The 17,248-nt window shown below is 36.4% G+C and overlaps 1 protein-coding gene across 1 annotated transcript in view; it reads right to left on the bottom strand.

The window, feature by feature from the left end:
- The window catches only part of SEC63 (SEC63 protein translocation regulator), a 56,308-nt gene that overhangs the window by 33,398 nt on the left and 5,662 nt on the right, over positions 1-17,248 (bottom strand). Inside the window, exons 2-5 of the mRNA XM_031611351.2 lie at positions 6,539-6,638; positions 5,622-5,736; positions 2,214-2,326; positions 277-338 (exon numbers count right to left, since the gene is read on the bottom strand). Coding sequence (XP_031467211.1) covers positions 277-338; positions 2,214-2,326; positions 5,622-5,736; positions 6,539-6,638 — 390 coding nt within the window. The remainder of the gene's footprint in view (positions 1-276; positions 339-2,213; positions 2,327-5,621; positions 5,737-6,538; positions 6,639-17,248) is intronic.

Raw genomic sequence — 17,248 nt, 5'->3', positions numbered from 1 at the left:
AAAGTGGCATATTAATAATAAAAAAAAATCTGTTTTTTCTAATAAAAGTTAAAGGAACTTAAAAGTAAACTCTATCCTGACTTTTCATTCCTCCCACCACCACACCAGTGCCAGTTTTACATGCAAAGAATTGATCAAACGTATCTTCAAAGCTAAGGAAAAATATAGTCTATATATATTAAGGTTGAAGTGCTTCTCAAATGAACAGGTAATACACAATAAATTCAAAATTTAGTGAACAGAAGAGACAGCACTTTTGTCATTCATAGTCATTACCTTGTGGTCCATCTGGATTTCCAAATTCTTCCCAGTTTTTTCGTGATTCTTCATCAGTCAAGCTAGTTTTAAGAAGAAATACTAAGTTAATACAGAAGTTAAGAAATTTCTTTAAGTCATTAGCATATGGAAACTTTAAAATGTTGCATTTTACTTTCTTACAGAGATGGTTTAACAAACTAAAAAACTTTTATTGAAGTTCTGAAAAAACAACGTTGCTGTATTCCTGTATTATACACAGGCAATTTTTTTTTTCTTAGCACTCTGACAGCAAAAGAAATCAGACACAAAAGCGTGCAGCCTCTTACAGTAAAAGAGAATGATCACATTTCGCTTTTGTGAGACTGACTGCTCACTCTCAAGAAAAAGCACCTTTCAATGCCAGTTTATAGTACAGCAAGCTTCAAAAGACAACGAAGGTTAAAGAAGTTATCTTTTGGAGGCAAGAAGGTGAATGTTCAAGATGAGTTGATAACGCAGAAGCTGTTTGTAGGGGTTTTTATTCTTTTACTCTAGACTTTTACCCCTGATAGCACCCCTGATTTGTTTGATTATCTGTTGTTGTACCTTTCCCTTCTGTAAGTATCTAGTTTCATATCAATGAAGGCAGATCTTACCGTTCCTATACCTATTCTATACTGACATTTTTTTGCCAACATTATCTCAAGAAGAATCCCTGTTACTACAAGCAAGTAGGAAGTTTCTGCTTTAGGAAACACCACTGCACATTTGCTATACAGAAGACTTTGTTGGAAAAGAAATCCAGTGAGTCAGAAATGACCTACTCATTTTTAAGTCTCATCCTTATTAACAAGCATAACTATTGAGCATGTATTCTTTCCAGACAACAGATCTAAGGAAATCTGGTGTCATTTTCTTTAAGAGACGTCTCTGCCATCATTGTTGCACATGTATAAAACTGTACTCACCAAGCATTTGATTGCTAGATTGCAAAATTTAAAGGTGAGATTTTTCAGGAGTTCAGACAGCAGTATGATAGTCTTCTATTGAAGAGATTCCATAGTGATGCAGTGGTTTAAAAGCAGAAAGAATAAACTCAAAACTACTCAAAGTGAGCATGGTGTTGGCTTTCCATCTCAGTAAGATCAACCAGACAAACAACTGACTTATAACTATCATCCAAGGACCTGGCAAGTTAGTTTTATCAAGAAGAAAAAAACGGCATTATAAGAATCAAACCCAGATTTTTATTATGGATAACTTGATTTTTCTAAAGGGCTTTCTTTTACGCTGAATTCTAATATTGCATATCTTCACTTAGATTTGAAAAAAAAAAAAAGAAGAAATGCACAAACAGAAGTTTGACCAAGAAAATATTTCAGAGAAAAAGAAGTTTCTAGGATTCAGGTTTTAAGAACTTCATAGATAATATGAAACAGTCACTGAGGCAAAAAAAGAGGTCTGCAAACCAAGCACAAAGGAAAAGGGATGTGACAGAGCTGAAAGAAAACAATCAGAACCAGAATGAAGCACCTCTACTGCTAGATGGGAACAGGATTAGAATGCTGCTTCTTACTGTGGCTTTACTATCAGATGAAATGAACAGCACATTTATTGTCTAAGGGATGTTTTAGAGTGGCCACAACAGGGTTTGTTGCTTAAACACTGCAACACTTTTTTTATTCTTTGTCATCTTTAAGATTCAGCCTGTGTCACAGTGGAAGCACTTTTCCTAGCTGACATGAAAGTTAAATACAAGGAACTAATACCTTACATTACTGTCACAGCTGCTAAACAAATTACTCTTCCTAGCTTGTACACATAACAGACATGCATGGAATCTTGTCACATTTTGACTTATTTTGTTCTGTTCATTATATATCCAAAAACATATTCTCTGGCTGCTTAGGTCACCCCTGTTATTACCTTACAGGTTTAATCCTTCTAGTGTTTTTACAGGCAGAAAACAAACTTACGCTGCATATGCCTTAGCAATCCTCATGAACATAACTTCATCTCCTCCTTTATCTGGATGGTATTTTAGTGACAATGCACGGTACTGCTTCTTGATTTCTGATATACTTGCTCCCTTAAAAAAGAAAGTTTTATGTTATTAATAAATATTGTAAATCAAATTCATTATTCTATATCTGTATTCTAAAGCATATCATGCAATTTTCTTCTCAATCACTCATGTTTAAAGAATTATGTCCTAACATGATATGAACATGAAACTACATATACATTTAGTAGAAACACTATTATAGTGTTTTCTAATAACATTTATATAATCATTTTACTTTTAAATCAAGTTAGAAGCCACGGGCTAGCAAAAAGATATTCAGATAGTTGAATATTGTTAGGCTTTTTTTCTGTGTTATTTACTCACCCATTTATATTTAAAAAATAAGGCTTTTATATCAGTTTAACAATGCTGATTTTTCTCTGAACGTACTGAAGAACACAAAGAATTCTTAATTTACAGTAATCCTCTATTTAAGCAAAGAGTTCAAAATCAAGTATGAAGGTTCCCTTCCAGCTTGCAAGTCTTGTCTATCATAGGAACAATTTATAGCCCTGCTACTTAAGACTGCTTTTGACTAGAAATATCCTATCCACTAATTATTCTCAAATAAAGGGAATACATTACTTATGGCTGAGAAAAAGATCAGTCTCTATTCTATCACCGCGCATTGCTAGATGGCACCAGCACAATCCCACGTACACTAATTTTCAGGTTGGGCTGGGAAGTTCATTAGTCAAGTAAACTCATACAATTTCAACACAAGTGCAGTTTTTCCACTAAGTTCTTTAAGTTCCACAGAACCATCACTGACAGAGCTCTTCAACACCTGGTGGTCTAGCAGGCTGAAGCGTTTAATAAGCATACAAGAAGTTACTTTAAAGTGATTACGCTGTTTCAACAAATTTAAGCCAGAAATTAACCTACCCTAAGGCTTCATTTGCTACGTTACTTCATGTCTTTTTATACAATGTATCTATTATTTTCCACTGCTATTTTAACAGTATGCCTGCCTCATTTGCAGCACAGGATGAATTTAATGTGCAATAAATCAGACTGAGTAAGAACAGTCATTTCAATACTATACAAAAAGTGTCAGATGGGTAGCACAAGCTGGAAAGTGCAAAAATACAGAGGATGTGAGTGCAAAGAAAAAAATTATTGCACACCAGTTTTCAAGTGCTTGCATCTTCAACCCTTTCATCAATTTTTAGGAAAAAAAGTTCATTGTATTTGGTTTTGTTGACTTATTTTTTGTTTCTTTCTTTTTTCTACTTTTTATTTAAACCACACCAATGTTTTCATTATGTAATAACACTTCAACAACTGTATCATACATCAGCAGGGCTGGCAATGACTCTAATGGTTCTACATGGGTAGAAGGAGAAGGTGGATGTAAAGTTTCACACAGGCTGAATCAAGAAGTTTTTTGAAGAGACGTAACAGACATTCTCTGATAGCATAAAAATATCAAGCACCACCATGCTCTGAAATCTTCAATTCTACTAAACAATTCTACTTCAACTGATGCATCTTCATACTCATCTCTTCATCCATCTTTTAACATCTCTAGTTTTAATTCAGCTTTCCTTTTGCTCTACCTACGTACACAGAGCATTCCAGTATCGGTTTCTTCATCTGAATAAGATGGATGTGACTTGATTACACTAATAAATTTTCTGTAATAAACATCAAGTTAGAATTCAGTACATACACACCTTTTTCCCCCTGTGCGTTGTATAAATGTGCTAAAGAATACCACAGAAAACCCACTAATGACCTACTCTCTTGACAGCTTTGCTTAACCAAAGTTAACCCAGAAATAGGGATGTGGATTTGATGGGTGGGCCACTCCATAGATAAGAAATTGTTTGAAAGGCCACAGACAGAGGGTTGGAGACTCATGATCCTTGAAATCCCTTCCAACCCAGGCCATTCTGTGATTCTGTGAAATAGGAACATTTAAACTGCACAGTTCCAACAGATACCATTCAATAGTAAAAATGTATCTTGCTCCTGTGTGTCAGCAGAAAAGTTGAGTCAGCAATCAGTTAATTCACAGAGGAACTGAGCAGAGGTTGAATTTAACTTGCCTCCACACTTGACAAGCAAGCCTTGTTATACTGGACTAGCTAGAAATAGACTGAAACTTACATATCTGCTGTAATGACTTTCACAGTACAGAAAAGCAGTACCAGCAGTGTCTAACCCTGTGCTGACAAGCTATGTCATTAATGGTAAGAGATGTATTTATGAATGTTCATATTCATATTAAGCTTTTCCCATACTAACAGTACACATCAAGTTTAATCAAATGGGTACACATTCAAAGTTGTTCCTTATTCTTGTGTCAAGCTGTATTCAGAATGCATTTCCATAACTGGAGAGTATAACATGCCAGATTTCAGAACTGAAACGATGACTTCATTGATACTCAAAAGAGTAGGAAATAAATACCCTAAGTAGAGAATTTGCTCCAGGCACTGCAGTTAAGAGGGAAAGAGTTTGACAAGACCTAGAGTTTAGTAGATGCCCAGCAGGTCTATTTGTCTCCTCCAGATACGTAACTTATAGTCATTCTTAATCAGACCTTCAACGTAAGAGTGTTGCAGATCTGCTTTCTATAGAAACAATACTTTTTTTTCTTTTTTTTTTTTTTTAGTTTAATAAGCCAATTGACTTGTATCACTATTTAGAATTTGTGGTTTTCAATACTCCATTCACAGATGTAACTGAGACTCAGCGTAACCTTTACTACAGCAAAATGTGGATGGCTAGATTTTATGCAGGGCATGTAAGGCAGAATGAACTTCCTTCTGAACAAAGAAATAAAAGTAACATCACAATAAGACAAAATCAATTTTTAAAAAATACACCTAATTACATTAAGAGTCATCTGAATTTTGAAGATATTAGATGCAAAAGTCATCACAGAATATCTAATGACAGACTTTACAACGAACAACTGGAAGAGGGTAGATTTAGACTAGACATTAGCAAGAAATTCTGTACTGTGAGAGTGGCAAGACACTGGAACAAGCTGCCCAGAGAGGTTATGGATTCCACTTCACTGGAGATATTCAAGGCCAGACTGCATGGGGCTGTGAGCAACCTGGTCTAGAGGGAGGTGTCCCTGCCTATAGCAGGGGATGGAACTGGATGATCTTAAAGGTCCCTTCCAACCCAAACCATTCTATGATTCTATGAACAACAGATGTCAAAGAACAACAAAATCATGAGATATGTTCACCGAAGTTACTGTATTAAAAAAAACCTAATCAAATTCAACATCTAGACACAAAACACTAGACAAAGCATAGAATTACAGTAATATACACTACTGAAAAATGCTGTTACTTACAGGATCCAAATGTAGAACCTCATAAGGGTTATATTCTTGATACTCTCGGTCCGTTTTGGAAACCTTGTATGCAAGAAACAAAAATAATGCCCATCCAGCAAGGAGGATTATTTTCCTGTTTGGAAGAAAGAATTTTTAACAGATACAAATCCACTAGGTCTACTGTAAGTCTCGAAATAACATGTTAAGCCATCTGTTATCAGTCTATAAGGCACAATATTAAAATAGCAAGAAATATTACAGAAATTTTAAAGCAGGTATGAGTATTTCAGTGATAACAGCACCTTTGGCAAAGATGATACACTTGATTTAAAAAGAAAAAACAAAACAAAAACAGGAAAGCCACTATCAACAAAGCCTCTTTCCATTCTTAGCTGTCTTCACCAGGTATACAATAGCATTTCATATTTCCAAAGGATGATTTTAATCTCATCCTAGACATAGACAAATGTTATTTTAAAAAAAGGTGAAAAAGATATATAGCAGAAGGTAAAATATTGAGAGTAAGAAACTAAGAACTGAAGATACAAAGACTTCAGCTTTGAACATACCTGTTCTTTACTATCGTGTATTCAAAGACATATGTTTACATATGAAATATTTAAATCAAAATATGTTGCTAGCGCCACCAGTTTCTGTGAGGGAGGAACTTCATTTTAAGAAACAATAAATGCACTGTCTACATATTTATTAGCACTGAGGCTTATAGTTTCATTTAACAGGTATTTTACAAAGGACAAGGCATTCATCATTATTTCAAGCACTACTAGATAATGATTAGGTGTTATTCAAACACAGGAAACTACAAACATCTTATATAAAACAACCCACAATGCAACTAATTCCAGACATATTTTTGTAAAAGTAAGATACAGGAATTGCTTTAGAGGGAAGTCATGCAAATGAAACATACTTACTTTACTGTAGGAATTATGTTTTGTTGTGGTTTTAAAAGTCGCAAGCGATACCACAAGCACCTTCCATATACATTTCTTATATTCTTTAATCGAATTTGCTCTGTGGAAAATAACAAAAAGGATTCTGATTAATCAATCTGGCAAACATAGAATCATAGGAAGGATCCACAAAGATCACTGAGTCGAGCTTTTGGCTCCACACAGAGCAACCTAAGTGTTAAATCACCCATTGACAAGCGTTGTCCAAATGTTTAACACTGACAGGTTGGGGCCATGAGCACTTGCCACGCACTCACTTCATCCTTCAGAAGGCAGTGGAAGGTCATTTTAAGGACTAACAAAAAATCCAGTAACAGTGGAAGAAATAATGCTTTTGACCCACATAAATGATTCTCTACCTTCAATAACTACAAGAAGTTACTCTAGATTATGCTCCATGACCTAAAAGGAATCCATTATATTTTTCAATTGCCATATTTTTCAGTTGCTATCACTTCTGAATCCAGTCTTTGCTTTTCTAATATGCACCTGCAATTTCTTCTGTCATTTTATAGTCAACTGTTTCCTACTGGGGCTGCGGAGGAAGGAGAAGTTAATAATTATTTGTAAACCATGTAGTTCAGTACAAGAACATGCATTAAAAACAAGCCAGCCCACAATATTCCCTTCCATCTCCTTTCAGGACAGGACAGGATTAGGAAGAAATTGTACTTAGATTGTCACCATCACCATGACAAAACGCAGAAGCTATTGCCATTAACATAACTTAATTGTATTTCTGCATTCATCAAGACTGGGTTATACTTGGTCAAAGAACTCTTTCACACCAAAAAAATAAAAATAAAAATAAATTGGTGAAAAGCTTGTACAGAATTTCTGTAAGCACTGAAATTATATATTTAAAAGTGACTTTAATTTTGTTTATCTGTAAGTAATTTACCCATTTAGAGGCCGTGCAGTCTGACCTGCAATGCTTCTCAAGTACAAACAGAGGACACTGTACCTGACCAGCAAAAGAACAAGACCACTTTTCAAATTAAAGGAAAAAGAATTAAGAGGGAAATCTTCCTCGAGTCTAAATACATTGGTGATGAATATAAAGTAATTAAAATACCTATTTTGAGTTTGTGAATTATGTAAATGCAGGAATTATACTAACAACTTTGATCCATAGCATAAGACAACCACATACTAAGCAAGTCTTAAATGTGAACTCCGCACTTTTAACAAGGTGATGGCCTCATCTTAATTAAAATAGAGGTTACGATACAAGGAAACATTTTTCTTTGGAAAAAAATCCTAAAAGGTTGTTGTGGAAGATGATGCTGATCCCTGCTTACTTATTCTGAAGTTATTTTGTCTGTGTGCATAGTAATCTACGACAGTAATGGAGATAGCACAGGAACCTACTTCAGTTTGTAAGCATACCATCCAAATGAAGTATCCAGAAACTTTAATTCACAAAAAGCAAAGTATCTGGGGCCAGAGAAACATGATCCAGATTGGACGTGAACACAGGATTGTAGCTTAAACTTTGGCAGAAAGAAAGTGGAAACACAGACAATACCTGATCAGCCACAAGAGGCACACAGTAACACCTAACTACACAAATGGATCAATTTATTCTGAACTACTTAATTCTATAGAGTGTATCTTCCCAGAAACTCAAAATGATAACAAACAGCTTGATAAGATTCCTTCTGAAGACTTAGTTGTCCTATCATCCCCAAAGATGGAGAGATGGAGACACAGAAAAAGATAATTAAATCCTGACTGAATTGTCTGATCCAACTCTTAGAGAGCTTCCAAACAAGCTTCCAAGCTTGTCTCATTTATCTGTGTAAGCTACACACACACACTTTGGGATTCCACGATTCTCCTGAGTTGCAAGGACTGTTCCCATATTTAAAATAGGCCCTAATGTGAAACTTACTAAACAAAAAAGATACGGTTAATAATTGGTTGAGTAACTGCTCAATCTGTTTCACTTGCTGTTGTGTAAGGCACTGCAAGGAAAAATTCAGACGGCAATGAATACAGGGTTAGAATGCAACACTGACTTTCTAAAGGTAGTTACCATTCTACTTTGGCAATTTCTCTCTTTTTTTTTTTTCTTTTAAGATAAGAATTGTGGAACATCTCCTCCAGTGGTTCAGAACTGGATTCACCACAACTAGATGGGAGCATACAGTTACCTAAAATCAAACTAGATCTTTAATGCAAAGCAGAGGGACGTGACCAGCGCATAGAGCTGGCATATCAAAAAGCTGATGGTATTAGACTACAGAGACAATTAAATAATGTTGACTAAAGAACTCTGCTACAAAAGAGTAGCAGAGTCTACAGATTTCAAATGGTCACTGGGAAACTATGAGCCACAGTGTGATGCTTTTACTGAAGTCACCTATATCACCTTCCTAATAGAAGACAAGTGCTCATTTTACAAATCTTTTATTCCAAATATTGTCTATAATCCTGTCTGTGCAGTGCTGAAGCAGGATGAAGCCAACCGTTCAATGCAAACCCACTGTCTGAGATCAGCTAACTGACCCAATCCACAGCAGATCCCTGAAGGCATTTCTGCAGCACAACTGAGGGATGCTGCTACTTGGTAACTGTCTTAGCTGACCATATTGCTTGGAGAAATACATAGAATTAATGTGAAAATGGATTGCCGTTGCATTTGGAGAAATAGAAAGTGATGAAGAGAACTTGGAGAGAGCCTAGAGGTAAGACAGCTCACTTTACTTAATCCTGTAAAATTAAGCCTAACAGGATATGACTCCTTCTAATGTTTTTGCTAAGATGCTTTCAACAAGATGCTCTACCTTGTCTTGAAAAATCTGTGCTGTACTGTGACACAGTGCCCCAGATCTCACATCTGCCTGCTGTCCAGCCCTGACAAGTGCCAGATGATCCTCTCCTCTTTTCTTTGTTTCCATTCTCCCTGCAAGAACAGCAATATTATTCATCTATCTTACTGAACCAAAAAGCTTCCAAAATGCCCACAGGGGAAGACACCACAGAGGGGGAGAAAATGAAAATAAATACATACACAGTAATTATGTGAGATAAATTAGAGTTGGCACTGGGTCAAATTAAAACTGACCACAGGATAAACGAGGGTAGAAACTGAAGGTGTTTTGTAGTGACCAGAAAACAGGTTTTGGAACAGCTTTCTAGTAATGGTCACAGGAATAATATTTTGTGAGCAATTTGAAAACAGCGTCAAGAAAAATGAAGCAATCAGTAAGAGCAAAAATTAAGCCCTTACGAAGGATAAACATGATGCTGAAGGCAGTTAGAGAGTCCCTGGCAATGATGTCTTGGAAAAGCAATGCTGCACAGGGGGACTCCTTCAGATTAATACAAAATTGCAACACGACGCTAAGCAGCCACTGCATCTTACACAAACATATGAACAACTCTGGATCAAATCTAATTACAATTGATTAAATCCTATCAGAGCAAAAATACATCCTTAACTTCTTTCCAATCTTAGGATTGCAATGGTCTCATTTGATTAACACCACACAAGGCTACAGGGCATTAAAGAGATGAATGATTGTTTACAGTTATCTGTCTGGAACATAAAGAGAGAATCAAATCTTTCCCAGGCTGAAGCAAGTCTAGACCATGCAAATTATTTCCTGCTATCCCTAGGCACTCCTTCTGATAAAATTAATCAGTAACACACATTAACTTATGGAATTCAAAAGCAGGCAACTGCTTGAGATAAGAAAAGAAGAGGAAAGACAGCAGGTGCCCCAGTTTAGGCAAAAGCTATTGGTGAAACATCATCCTGACTAGCAAGTATGTTATATTACAGTTGTATCTAGGAAAAATAGAATTCCTATTTAGTCAGAGACAACCTGTGTGATTGCACTAAAGAAAATACTTATCCAGTTAGGAAGAAATATGTTGCAGAAGAAAAAAAAAATTCTAGCTAGAGTCTGAATACCAGATAATTACTTTCTTAGCAAATACAGCAGCTTCCCCTAATGAGCAAGCTGCTGTGGATAAATCAGGTTTTTGGGGTTTGGTTTTTGTTTTTTTGTTGTTGCTGTTTGTTTGTTTTTGGGTTTTTTTTGTTTTTTTTTTGTCTTGCCTTCCTCTTCCAAGGACCTCTCTTTCTCTCAAGTGGAATTGCCATTACACAGAACTGGCATGCTGCTGCAGCAATATCCTTTAGACCCCAATCATGCAGGAATAAGTATATTTTACAGCAAAGCTTTACCCTGAGCAGCATGCAATAGGAATTGTATTTTGTTTCGATTTTAGCTCCAGAATCCTTGCTGCCAGGGAAAAAAATCCAGAGTTGGTCAAAAAGGTCTGCTTCCTCTTGCTCCAGAACGTGACACTCTGCCAAAGCATAAGAGTACTTCACACACTGTGCTTTGACATGGGATTACTGGGAGACAAGTGTGGGGGAACTGCTTTTTCTCTGGTCGAAAGAAACTTCTCATTTGATGAGTAAAGCAAAGGCATAATGCATCTGTGAGTTTCTGAAATAATCTCACTAATGATAATCTGCGTATCAAGGTATTGCTAAGGCGCCCCTTTTAGACGAGGATAAAGAATGCCAGTTCATTTCTGTTGGTGATCAGGGAACCATCCCACAACTCCCCTGTTTCCTTCCAAATAGTTTCAGATGCATCTAAAGTTCCTGAGATTCACATACAATTTTTCATCAATACAACTTATCCTTTCACTGGCTTTTCAGAAGTGCCTATCATAGTATCTTACTGTGTATGGACATCCAGCTAAACCCACATCTTGATACACTCCTTAGGTTTTCAAGAAATTAAAGAATTCCTGGGACAAAAAGCAATCTGAGGGCCACTCTTTCATATACTCAGAAACAGCTAATCACATCCTCTAACAATACTAATTGGTACTTTAATCAACTGGCTCAACATTGTCTAAAATCTTTATATTAACAAAAACAGAATCAGACCCTAGCACAGTTAGGCTATTGGTAACTACATGAAAAAAGCACAGCTTGGTTGTACATTAATCTGGTTAGTAGACCTTTGGAGAAAGACTTTTCCTTCCTTAAAGACAGATGTCCATTTGGCTACTACATACCTTAACAGGACAATGACTAGAGAACATTGGTCAGTAGACTCAAGATACAGCCAACTGTATCTTGAAACCAAACAGGCATGCAACACCTGAACAACAAGCTCAAAGTCATTATGAAAATAGAGAGAGAAAGATTTAAAAAGACTGCTTGATCTTTGGTCTTTATTTCTTTTATTTGATGACTAAAGCTTCTCTTTTTTACATTCCAGGCAATGATAAAGACATCAGTAAAGTGTTCTTTACTAAAGAATTAACTCTGTCTTATTTTGTCAGAACTTATGTATTCTTCTTGAATAACCAAGTCTTCAGAGACAGTGATTTCAGGATAAGTAAAGCAGATGTGTCTAAATTTTCTGGGTGAGTAACCCAGACCACAGAGTTCTTGAGTATCACAGAAGCCCTGAGCACATAAGGCTTAAAAAGACCTTGAGGTCACTGCTCATAGCAGGGTCAAGAGAAGCAGGTTGCTCAGGATCTTGGCTGTAGGTCTTCCAATATCTTCAAGTACAGAGATCCCTCTGGACAATCTGTTCCAGTACTTAATCATCTCACAGTGGAAAAACAAATAAAACAAAAAAAAAATGCAACTTCTCTCACGTCTGTCTCAATATCTACCTATTCCCCCATCACAGGCAGGGTGAGGAACACAGGGCAAACAAACACAAAGAAGCCAATCGCAGGCTGGATTCACAGTTTCCACAGCTCACACACAGCCTGTGGCCTACAACTCAGCCAAGTCTGACTTAGTCATACATTTCTGATGCTCATACCCCCACATCCATACCTTCCTTTCCAGCACATCCCTCCCGCTGCACTATACAATTGCAAAGTCTTTGATTTCCCACACAAATATCATCTTCAAAATCCAAGGCTTGTTGTTTTACTACAGTGTGACCAATGCCTCAGTGCTGATGACGGACAGTACAGACATGCTCCTACCGATAGGATACACAGAACACCTTTGCTATGTGGTCACTGCTGGGCAGCTAAGGAACACAAGCATTTCTGTTGACAAAAAGATTTGACACATACGTTGGTATAAAATCATGAATCATGTTAAAAGCAGTCCAGAAAGGATGTACTACTACTGTGGGCAATGAGAACATCACCCAGTAACTTAGTTATGCTAAGACATAAAAAGAAAGATCTAGGATTCAAGTAGGCTTTGAGAAAACACCATAAAGTAATAGAATTATATCAGGACTGCAAGAGGTTTGTTACACTATGAATAACCAGATAACCTAAACTATCTATCACTTTAGAAATATTTTGTCTTACTCCATTCTGATGATGGAGAAAAAATGGTTGTCACTTTTCTACTATTTGAAGTGCTTGAGAAGTTTTATTTACTTGGTTTTGAAGGTTCAGGAGGCTTCATTTCATCCCTCACAATGCTTGGCAAATTAAGTCTTTTTAGACCTAATCTTTAAGGTTCTAAAGGCTCCAACAAGTGACTCAAAAGAAAACGTAAGATAGATTTCCCTCATTTTTTTCAACCTCTTGAAAAATGAGGACATAACACATTTATTGGAGATGTTATATTGTAGATATAAGTCTAGAAAAGAGGAATGAGAAGGATGTACACATGGAATTGTACAGAAAAGTTTTAATCATCAGAATCTTGTTTTGGCTGCAACAAACAGGTTTACTTTAAGGAAAAAAAAATTCTAAGTAACATTTACAGTTTCATTTCATGTCTAAAGCATGTAAGAACAAATTATCAATGTTTAGGACAATCAAAAACTAACAAAATTAATATGCAGAACAAATGAAAGATATGGGTTTTTCATCACTCCACCTCAAATAACAGGAAGAATAGAAGTACATTCTAACCACCTGTGTGCCCTTTATACCTTTAGGCTGGTTAGAAAAGCAAAGTAGGAAATCTAAAATACAGCTCCAGTGGACATCCAAAAAAACCCAGCAAATAAGATTGGGTGCATATGAAGCACTCTGCAACCAGATGTAGACAATTCATGCAAAGGTGAACGCTGCCAAGGTTTCACAAGAAAATAACACCTTACAATAAGGAACAGGGTAACAGACGAGAGCTTTGCTGGAAAATACCATGATCATTTCAAAGCCATTTTCACTGAAAATGTATTTTCAGTGTGTCATCTCCTTTCTATCCCTACCACAGAAATTTGCACTTCCAGCAGAATACACACAGAGATACAAGTAACGCGTGTAGCATGAGTGTCTCAAAAAAGGTTACAGGGTTATGACCCAAGTGCATAGAGCTCCTATGAGGTAAACCTGTCCCATTAAATCAGAGTAACAGGGCTCAGCATAAACACTGCTCTTGAGAGCTTTTGAGTTTGCTGTTTAAGTGTTATCATTCTCTTCATGGTGCACTAAAAGGCTGCCACTTCGTTCAAGAGCTAATCACCAACCCTTAAGGCATGCTACGTACACAGGCACATACGCAAAGGCTGAGGTCCTAAGAGTTTTTCCTCCCTCAACACAGAAATTAAACAATGTGACAGACAACTAAATTGCTTATGTCTTAAACTGGGAACCTCTGAACAAATTTGCTTTGAAACTGCGAAACTGAATCTCAAACAGCAGGTGATGAACACAAGCGTGGGTATGCTGCCTTCCTGACTGATTAGGCCATCTAAAGTATTAGAGAATATTTTAAGGGAATCACAGGACAAGGAAAAACCCTACACATATTTTAAGAAAAAGCCACTGAAACATACCTGTCAATAACATTTCAAAACTGTAACCCATCTTCCCTGAGAACTGAAGCAAGATAGCAACTCGCAATAATCTGAAGTCAGTAACTCCTCTGGAGTGCTAAATAATTTCAGATCTTGTTATCATAGGGTTGACTTCTGGTGTAAAACACCAAGTTGAGGCATGAAGTAAATTTAGTTGGTTTAACAGCATTTTAAAAAGCAGTTGCATAAATCCAAAAGCTTTCGAGTGAACACTAATTTTGCAGTTAAGATATATATAGATATATAAATGAAAAGCATGTTTCAGGAGGCAAGTCCCACAGAACAGTCGCAAAAGACTTTGAACTGATCACATCAGCAAAGAATCAAATGATTAAATGGATACTCCGATTTTAATGTCTATTATTGTGAGGATTGTCCACATTTCAAGGCCAGGCTGGATGTGGCTCTGGGCAGCCTGGTCTGGTGGTTGGTGATCCTGCCCACAGCAGGGGGTTGAAACTAGATGATCTTTCAGGTCCTTTTCAACCCAGGCCATTCTATGATTCTATGAGTCTATGATTACCTTGAGTTTATCCATAAAGAGATCATGTCCACGCTCACCTCTCAAATGTCTACAGCTGAATAATCTGACCCTAGTTGTTTTCCAAGAGATTGTTTCGGTCTAGTAAATATTCATAGAAGTAATAAAAAATGCCAGAAGTGTTTGAGTAATATGTTCTTGACTTCTGAAACTCCAAGCAGTCCACAAAAAAATGAAGATCCTGTTAAAGTCTAAGTAGCAAGCTGTACCTTCCAGAGCATGTTTTGCAGCAACTAGATTAAGGGATAAAACATAGCCTAATCTTATGTTCATATACTTTTACACATATATTTGTTGACCAAAAGACAGTATTTGTTACTAACTACTTCGCTGAATAGCATCCAAAGATGATTCAACATCTTAAAAGTTAATGTAGAATATAGATTTGTCTTGGATTTTTTTTGTTTCAGTTAGCCATGTTGGAGCGCAGTGCCACATTACAATTACACCTGCTCACCTCCCCATTAGTTTACTGTTCCTTTTGTGTTGACAAAACTTTTAATGGGACTACCTGCACTAATCTTTGAAACGACAGCACCCAATTTATCAGGTTTATAGTGGAGGCCATACCTACAGTTGCACCAGTTAGTGAGAGAAACAATAAGAAAGCTGCTAAAAATATCATTCTTCAACATTTTTCTTTTAATCACTGATATTGTGATAACACTAAAAAAAAGGATTCAAGAGAGAATACAGCTCAGAAAGGAAAAAGAGTTGCTTGGCTGCAGTTGATGCATCACTTTAAGTAATACTAGATAAAGCAAGAAGAGCAAGACTCCAGTACATGTCTTTAGAACTGTTTTTTCCATTACAATTAATTGTACAATAGTTCAGGTGAAAAAAAAAAAAAAAAAAGCATAAATTAAAAGAACTGAAATTCTTATCCGGGCATGAATATAGCTCAGTAAAAATCAAGAAACTTGTGATTTAGGTCTTCCTCATTAATGGAAGAGATACAGCAGATGATGGAAAAATTGAGAAGTTGGGTAAGGAGCAATATTAATGATCACTGCCCTCCACTAATTCACTTGTGCATTTCACCAACTCAGCATGAACTCTGTGTTAGAGAGAGTTTTCAGGACACTTTCACACTGTATTTATGTGAACAAAATAACATCTTACGTATACATAAAACATTCTGTGAAGGTAAGCATAATCTTACAGGTCCCTACCTAAGCTCTCTTACATTGTTCCTCTTTCAGATTCCTGTCCCCACTGAAAGAAGGTTTTGCTGCTCATGAAGCCGCAACCCAACTATCATACTTTACTCTGAATTGGGTAAAATGACACAATTCTCTAGTAGTTCAGCAGGGTCCACATAGTAGCCAGTGTATCCCTGCAGAAAGTAGGGCATTAACAGACAGGTACATAAAGCAACTTTTACAATACTGTTTTCATAAGCTTCCATAACAATGATTTAATTAAGAAAAAAAAAAAAGAAATATCTTTATTTTCATGTCCGTGTAACAAGAGATGAAATTCTTGTAATAGCTTGCTCTTTGTCTTGCAACAAAGACCTTTTCAGAATTAAGTGCTCTGGACAGTCTTGAAGCCACTCAAATAATCTGTAACACAGAGTTATTAATTTTATTTTACTGCTACGATGCTCATAATAAGATTACAATACTTCAAAAAACTTCCCATTAAAAGACACGTCTTTTTTTTCCCCAAATAAAAGGGCAGTTGAGATAACTGTCCAAAAGCTTTGTGTTGCAATGTATTTTTAGAGATAATTGCTAGGCGCTACTAAAGACATCTCATGTTTGCCCTTTCTTCTAATGCTTCTAAAAAAAAAAAGTAATACTGCTTCGAAGCTGTGCTATAATAAAAAATTTTAAATTGTGTTAAATGTTGCCATTATATTCTGTTCTCTCCCTCAAGAGTCACCTAACAAACTATATCTCCCTCAACCTGAAATGGCTGAAGTTAACCACAGCGCACTCTTATCTGTTGACGTTGAAAAAAAAAAAAATAGAAAAAAATCAATCCGTATCTAATAACTGTTCTTAAATGCATAACTGAGTTTCACTGCTCTACTTCCACTTCCTGACACTATGCCCACAGCGTATATTAACAGGAAATTATATACATGCACACATGGGCAAAAATTGCTTAAATTCACAGATAACAAGTTTTCACACCCATGCCCATCCATCACATAAGCACTGGTAGCGAGCACGATATCCTGCATTTTTATCCTGCATTTTACCAGCATGCTGTACTACCAAACACTAAAAACACTGTGAAATACTTCTGAGGTTAATGAGATTCCAGCAAGCTGTGAGGCAAGGATGGAGGTCACACACTTCAACCAACTTTATCTTTCAAGTAGATGAGAAACAGCACAAAATTCTGCCCTGG

Source organism: Phasianus colchicus, chromosome 2 (genome assembly GCF_987193195.1).
Source record: "Phasianus colchicus chromosome 2, bPhaCol1.hap1.1, whole genome shotgun sequence".
Classification (NCBI taxonomy): domain Eukaryota; kingdom Metazoa; phylum Chordata; class Aves; order Galliformes; family Phasianidae; genus Phasianus; species Phasianus colchicus.
Note: the sequence above shows the minus strand (reverse complement) of the source record. Positions and strands in the feature narration are given on the sequence as shown.